Raw genomic sequence first — 8056 nt, forward strand, 5'->3', positions numbered from 1 at the left:
TTTTTCCCACACACTGTTCAGATGTACTGTGTACAAATATTTTATATTATTCCGAATTATTTTGTAAAGGTTGCCAGAAGATCAAAATATAAAGTATTCATTTGATAATTCAAGTGAAGTGGGGCTTTTAGCAGTAAAACTGTATTTAAACAACAGTGCTTGTTACTGCAATAGAGCATTGACACAATAAGAAGATAAAGGTCCGATTTCCTGTAAAACAAGTAAAACACTTTTCTATATCATTTGAGATCACAGTATACAAAAGGTTTTCAATATTTTCTTTTGCCTCAAACTTCTGGAATATGCAATCAATCAAATCGCGAAGCTTTCGAGAGATACTAACCCCATAATCGAGAACCCCAGGATCTGATTATTGGAAGTTTCCGACTTGAATAACATAGTGGCTGGAGACCATCTAGGTTTTCCAGTAACCCTGAAATTGGTAAATCTCAGAACACTGACAAAATTCAACGAGCTGCACATATCGATCCAGCTCGCTGTTGTTACTCTGCGATATTCAAAATGAGATGAATGCAAAATTGATTTTTTCAGGTTATACACATCACTCAGGTGCATCAATCTCCACAGAGATAATTACTTCCGCTAGTATTTTACAGCCAAATCACATTCATTCATTCCATAATGCAAACATGGGCAAATGCCCCACAGAGAGATTGGGCCTTGATTGTAGTGGTGGTACTGTATTTGGTGGAATCATCCATGGACTGAGAGTGGTACTGCCATTCTCATATTTCACGAGCTTCGAAGCTTGCTGCGGGGATGAGAAGAACAAGGCTTGGGGGAATTCTCCTGCTGGCATCATATTGTCATAGACCGGGATTTTGCGATGGTGGGCCTCTTCATTCTCGCTAGCAGAATTTACAGGGCTCTCCACAGGGCCTGTATTAGATGCATTGCTCATTGTGAGAAGAGAATTGTTACCACCAGAGATATCAGTGAGCAAACGACTAGTTTCCTCGTTATTGGACTGATCAGAATCTGCTGCTGTAGATGAATCCAACCCAATCAAATCATGGAGAACTGCAGAATGAGAATGGGGTCCCAACTGAAGTGATTCAATAAACGATTGGTCTGGCTTTCGATCCTCGTTCTCCACCACCCAATTATTGAACACCTTGTGTTGGTCTTGCTCGGAATTGGAATCCATAAGCTGCCAATCTTGAGCAATTTTATCACTCATAGACCCAACAACATTATTATTATGATGACTATCGTTACTAGTGCTATTGTTCCCATCCTTGGCGTTGTCATTGTGAGACCTGGACTGAGAATTATGAGCTGCTTCGATCTGGAGAGGGGCTGCTGCTTCGATCTGAAGTGGGCTGTCCCCACTGGGCTCGCTGGATTGTTCAATTTCTTTGTTGCGCTTGGCTAAATCTCCAGCAATCAATGTGCTACTAGAACATATCCGTTGGACATCATATTTGCTGATATCAAAATTTGTCACTGCACTAATTCCTCGGAATTTGATGGCTGCAATATCATAGGCCTCTGCAGCCTCCTCCTGGGTACCTGATTCAAATTCAACACCAACTATTAAATAAACCAACCATCTCATATACAATCCTCATACCCAAAAACATAACTAAAGCCCTACATACATCATATATATTTCTCAGAGACCTTAATGCCATGAATGACATTTGTTTTATCACATCGACTTACTGAATGTCCCAAGGTATAGATCCTTGTTGCCCGCTACCCTCCCAATGCGTGCTTGCCACCTCCCATGCTGATGATGCCTGCTCCACTTGAACCACATCAAAATCAGTCTAGTCCACATTACATTTCATCAAGCATATTGAAGCCCCTTGATCTCTAGTTTTAATAAAGTATAACAGCAATTACCCCATTACACATACCTTGTAACACCACGGTACACAGAAGCCCCTCGAGAGAAACCACTGCTTTTCCTGCATATGATAGCCATGATCATTTTTTAACCTTCAATTTTTTTCTAAGTTGGTCCAATAGACATTAATCAGTTCTAAAAGCCCAAAAAAATGCCTGAACAATGCAAGTTCCTCTTACCTCCTTAAATTTGCCACATACTCTTGCCTGGTCATGTTTTTCATTTCCTCAATTTCTTTCTCATATGTTTCCAGCTACAAAACATAAAACATAAGGTCAGATTATTTCAGGTTAAGACCATTTATATTCTTTCTTGTGAATGAGAAGGTTATCTGTGATACAACATTGTCCCATATAAAAACAACTAATACAAACACACTCACTTGAACATAAAGTAGCTTATACACCTAGTTGGTTTAGAGACAAAGACAAATAAACCAACCCATTCGATATAATTTAGAACACTAACAAATACTGCATTTCAACGTAAGACATCTTTAAGATCTTTACATGTAAACATCTACTTAATTTTTTCATATAATCCCATGTATCATATATTCTTTCATCGCGAATTTTATGATGTTATGTCTTTATATCTGATGATGATGTTGAAATTCATACTCCCATATGTCATACATTTCATTCTATTCAATGATCAGGAATTTTATGTAATGGCTAAGTTATGTTTTGAAGATCTCGAAATTTTGGAATGTTGTTGATCACTACATAACCAAGGCTTATTTTATGTTATGACTTTAAGTTTTGACGATGTTGAAATTTGGGAATGCTATTGATCACTTCATAACCAAGGCTTACGACTCCAAGCTGACAAGCTTGCTTGACGACATCCTGATAATTATGTATGCCAGTAGTTTCATGGTTAAAATACCTAAAATCTGCATTAAATTTACAGACAAATTCAACATGGCATGCTGACTATACCGGAAAGTTGATGTGTGTTGATGGTCCCCAATACTTAAGAGCTGCCAAATCATATGCCCTTGCTGCTTTTTCTTCTTTGTCATAACCTCCTGAAGTCCAGAGACAAATAAATTGCTCCAATTAATTTATAATCCAAGCAGAACCCAAAACCAACTTCGTTTTCCTGTTGAATAAATAGATTTTCATAAGCAGGAAACATACCCAAATAAACTGCAGGCCGAAAGTAAGCGCGCCACCATTCATAATGAAGCAGAAACACCACAGACAAGAGACGAATTATACAGTAGAATCGCAACGACAACAAATGTTCTATAGATGGAATTATTCTCAGTAGCAGAATATCTGAAGCACATAGAACTAAAGATAACATATAAAAATACCTTGTCTCCCTTTGCGAGTTTGCCCTTCCTTTCTGCAACTGTTGTCCCACAAGTGCGCTTCATAACGTCCCGTCCAGCGATGCCTGCATATCAACAAGTGCTTCATCAAAAGTCCATTCAATTGTAACCAATCTATCATTGTATTTGAAAGAGGCATAGCTTTTGGGTAGCTGCTTCATTGGCATAGGCATGGTTGAGGTTTTAGGTTACAAAAAATATGTGGGTATGAGTAAACAGGCAAACCATTGTTTAGGTTTTCAGTTGATTATAAATCAGCTATAAATATGAGTAACTTTCAAACTATTAGTAAACTTTCAAACTATTAGTAAACTTTCAAACCATTATCATTACTACCAATACTCCACCACCCGTCTTCCACCAGTCTCACCAACCCTTAACCAATGTTGGAAAACATTTTAGAGCTTTAAAAGCAATTTGAAGAATAACATCGAACAGCAGCTACGATAAACCTACCTAGTCACACCGCGGTACTGAGAAGTCCGTTGGCCGAAAGTGTCAATTGACTTGCGAGGAACGGGTTCCCTGGTGCCCGCTTTTCCTGCGCCTCTCTTTTTGGTTTCAACCGGAGTACACTGATCGATGATGGTTGGCTGAGAAATAATAGCCGAGCTGTTCTGAGACCCCGGGCTCATTGAAAGTGTAAGAGACTGAAAATCCCCCAATCCACCACCCAGGTTCGATTTCCCCGGACTGCCAGACCCCGAAGGAACAACCTTATGATGATCCGCATTAGATGGGTTCTGTCTCAACCACGTCTTGAGTGCCGATAAGCCCACCATTCCCGACCCCGGCGGAAGCTGAAGGCTACAATCCGCAAACATAGTATCATTAGAATTTGGGTCAAGCTGAACCTGAAAAGGCATCTGTTGGGACTCTTGGACAAACTCGCAAAGATCATGGTGCTCCTGCTGCATCTGCAGAGACCTCGGTTGGGCTTCATAAGATTGAGAATCGATCCAAGGGCTAGGGACCTCCCTCTGCCTGCATTGCATGAATGGCAGGTTCACATTTATTTTCTCGTTATTGTGCTCTCTATGGAATCCAGCCCCGGCATAGTACATACCATCGAGACCTGCCTGTGAGTGGGCTTCATGGTTGGTGGAGTACTGGTTCCCTAAAGATGCACCGCCCAGAAAATCTTCCAGCTTGGGCCCCTCTCGCTCAGAACCATTCTGAGGCGCCATATTGGTATCATATTGAGAACTGCGGGGCATATGATGGTCGGTACCATTATTTCGAGAAAACCTAGGCAATTCCCTATTCAGTAGCTGTTGTGAGGACTGAAGTCCTGAACCATCGCCTTGCAAAGTTCTCGGAGCTTCAAGATGTTTTAGGTGCCAATCTAGAGAAATAGCAAGCCAAAGTACTGTCAATTTCAATGGAGAGAAAAACATCAACACATCAAAAAATTAGCAAGAGATTTGAGATTTTACAGTCAAAGTTGCAATTTAAAGAGTTATCAAATTAGAAATATGGATGCCAAGATTTTAGAGTGATAGATGCAATTTTAGAACATCACAAGCTGAGTGTAAACTTTGGGTAAGTGTAGCATTGGAAGCTATAAGATGGTTATCAGAATAACATCTGAATAAGGTGAGGAGGAATTGAACTAATGACTTGCCATATAGAAGTGACAAGCCCACAGGATTGCCATCTATCCACTACACCATGGACACAAGCTAAGTGCAACTTATTGTTAGTCTAAATATACCATATGCATAACAAATTTCAGCATTGTTAGTCTAAATATACCATATGCATAACAAATTTCAGTATTGCTAAGAAGAGCAACGAGTATATTAATCTACTCCATTGACGAGCAAAATTCACTGAATATATAGATATTGAAAGCGAACTTACTAGCACTTTGTGAACGACCCAAGGCCTCCATTATACATAATGAACCGTCTGACCTCAAGGGTAGCTCGGACATCTGAGATGAGAAATGCCCATTTGCAGTATTGATTCCATAACACTCGGCTGAAGTCTGATAACCCATGGTGGATTGAGGCACTTCGTTATTATTATTCACAGAATAGCAAGTTGCGTTTGAGGATGCCTGCGCATGTGCCTGTGCCTGTGTAGTGTTTCCTACATCAATCGCTAGATGAGGAGACAACGAGAATGCAAGCCAATTATTCATGTGTTTCATTCCTAACCAGTCAGATGTTCGAAACTCTTGCCGACGAGGGCTTCTGCTGCTTTTCAAAACTAGATTTTGGCCAGCACCGACACTTGAGATTGTTGTTGTTGGATATATTATTCTGAAATCGATGGCCCGGAAAAAGGAGCAGGTCCAATATGTGGCTGACTGACTGAGATCCCAAAACACACAAATTCGATACTAGTCCACCCCTCGGGCTTCGAACTTCACAGCTTTCTAATCATTGGCGACAAAAACACATAGATATGGATGACTCAAAACCATGGAACAATGAGAAGAATCTCCCAAATAGGAAGGAAAAGGAAAATTATTCAAGCAGATGAAACTCGTGCGCAGAAGCTCTAAACCCAACACCAAGAACAAGAAAACCCATGATCCACGAAAAAACAAATGCCGAGGAGATTCGAACCCGCAACCCAATCGATGCGAATTGAACACACCAGATGATGATATCCCACTGATTGCAATATGTGTTATCGCCTTATCCCTTCATCTTCTGCAAAAAAAACACTAAACTGTTCTTTCCTTGCTCAATAAATTATGGCAGCAGCAGCATCAGCAGCAACAAGATGTGAAGCTGCTTGGGTCTTCTTCTATCTATCTCCTAGCGGAATTATTGGGATTGATGTTCCATGTGAATTTATTTATAGAAGTGTAAAAAGGAGATGGACCAGGCGCACCCATTACGGTGGACAAGACCATTTAACGCCACATCACTGAGGACAAGACAGGACGTCTCAGTCCTTGCCCTTCTATCAATCAATTTTTTAATCCCTCCACCACTCCACCGTTCATTAACCTTCAATCATCTCCACTAACGCCGCTAGTCCATTCAACGACCCTCTCCCTTATTAATGTAACCCAATTAGGGATGGAATAAAATTGTTTATTAATGGGTGATTTGTTCGTCAAAAACAGTTAAAAAAAATACTAGAATAATTAAGATCTGAAAATGTATAAGAGAAATATGAAAATATTGTGAAAACTGTCAAATTTAAGTAACTAGTCTATTTTCAAATTCCAACCCTAACCCCTGAGCGATGTTGATGTTGTCTTTTGCAAGGTGCAAACCAAATAACGCCGTGCCCTAGTGTGCGTCCACAGCGGATAATGTATAAGATGAGGGAGGGTACACTACATTATCCGAAGATATAGAAGATAGGGCAGAGGTAGAGGAGATCTTGTGAATAAAAAAAACTATAGTACAATTACACACCCTGAGCGATGATATATGGCTGCGCCTCGTAAGTGAAACCCAAACCCACCCATCTTATCTCATCTAGTCATGTAATTTCAAAGGGCAGTCAGTACTTGTTTGTTGTTGGTGTGTAGTTAGACTGCATAATATGCTACCAGCTATGCTATATATATTTTTATGCTGTGACCGACCTAGCTCAGCTGCCTGCACGGTGAACCTGACTACTCTACCCTAGACTCTTTCGTAGTTACTTTGACCACTCAGTGAGATTTTTTTCAGGCCATCGACGGCCACCACTCATGCACGCGTACCGCCTGCCTCTCACCCGGGCATACGTTTCGGTACACTGAATAAAGGCCACGGCTGTCAGATCATTTTAAAAAATCAAATATATGTATCTAGGTTCAAACCAATCCAACGGTCCTTCGCCCGGAGCCTTTTCCAGTGTTTAAATACGACAGTCAAACGTAAATTTGCACGGAAACGGAGTTTCAAATCCTCCGTTCCTTTCTTCTGTGTATCTTAGGTTTTCTCACGGATTATAACACCCTTTAGCAAATACAGTCAGAGCTATGCTACGCCATGGGATATTTGGCGGTTGGATAGGTATTCTATATCAAAAAAAAGTGACAGATGTGACCATCACATACACATCCATTCTTTGACAGGCTAGCTCATTCACCTCCTCTAGGGCACTACCTGAGCTCATCAATGTCCTTTCTTATTGACAAGTTCAAAGTTTGAAATCCATATAACAATTAAGGTATATATTTGTATTTTTTAATGCGGGTTAAAACATAACTAACATTATCTTAATCTTAAATCTCATAAAAAATAATAAATAAAGTCAAGATATAAATAATAAATTTATATTATTTAGAAGAGAATATTTAATTAATTTTTTATATTTTATTTTATTTTTAAAGTATATATCTATATTTATTAATACTGGTTAAAACATAACTAAGATTATCTTAATCTTAATTTACATTATTTGGGAAAGAATATTTAATTATATATATATATATATATATTTTTAATTTGTTAATACAACATTTCTAATTTATTGGTTGTCTTACAATGTTATAATTTAATTTGGACTCAAAATTCTTACTAAATTTTTTTTAAGAAATCTAATTTTCCTGTTCAACACCATCCAAAACCCCATGGCATCCAAAATCCTTTAACATTTGTATTCAAAATTTTCCAAAAATTGGGATTTTCTCAAAATCTTACTAGAATTTCCATTATTTTTTTGATCGAAATTGTGACTTAGTTAGACAATTGCTTTATAACTCAAACCTTGATTAGTCTCATGTAAATTGTGACTAGCTTCTTTGGTATGTGTGAAGGTGAAAGTTATAGTGATAATAATAGCAATAACCATGTGTCAAACAAATACCACCCTAGCCCAATTGCCCAATCTACTAATGTAACAAAACTTATATATTTTTTAAATTTAATTTATTAATATATATA

At 38.7% G+C, this 8056-nt stretch overlaps 1 protein-coding gene across 1 annotated transcript; it reads right to left on the reverse strand.

Moving 5' to 3' along the window:
* Window positions 1-206: 206 nt before the first annotated feature.
* Window positions 207-5994, reverse strand: LOC149256219 (uncharacterized). Its single transcript, XM_089460692.1, has 9 exons — window positions 5076-5994; window positions 3669-4557; window positions 3195-3277; window positions 3016-3024; window positions 2815-2903; window positions 2053-2126; window positions 1884-1934; window positions 1687-1763; window positions 207-1533 (listed from the first exon to the last, which is right to left on the reverse strand). Exons 1-9 carry the CDS (start codon window positions 5365-5367, stop codon window positions 629-631), a joined length of 2469 nt encoding a protein of 822 aa, XP_089316818.1. The 5' UTR covers window positions 5368-5994; the 3' UTR covers window positions 207-628.
* Window positions 5995-8056: the final 2062 nt, after the last annotated feature.

This window comes from Pinus tabuliformis, chromosome 7 (genome assembly GCF_031772625.1).
Source record: "Pinus tabuliformis cultivar Carrire ecotype Pingquan chromosome 7, CPIR1, whole genome shotgun sequence".
Lineage (NCBI taxonomy): Eukaryota > Viridiplantae > Streptophyta > Pinopsida > Pinales > Pinaceae > Pinus > Pinus tabuliformis.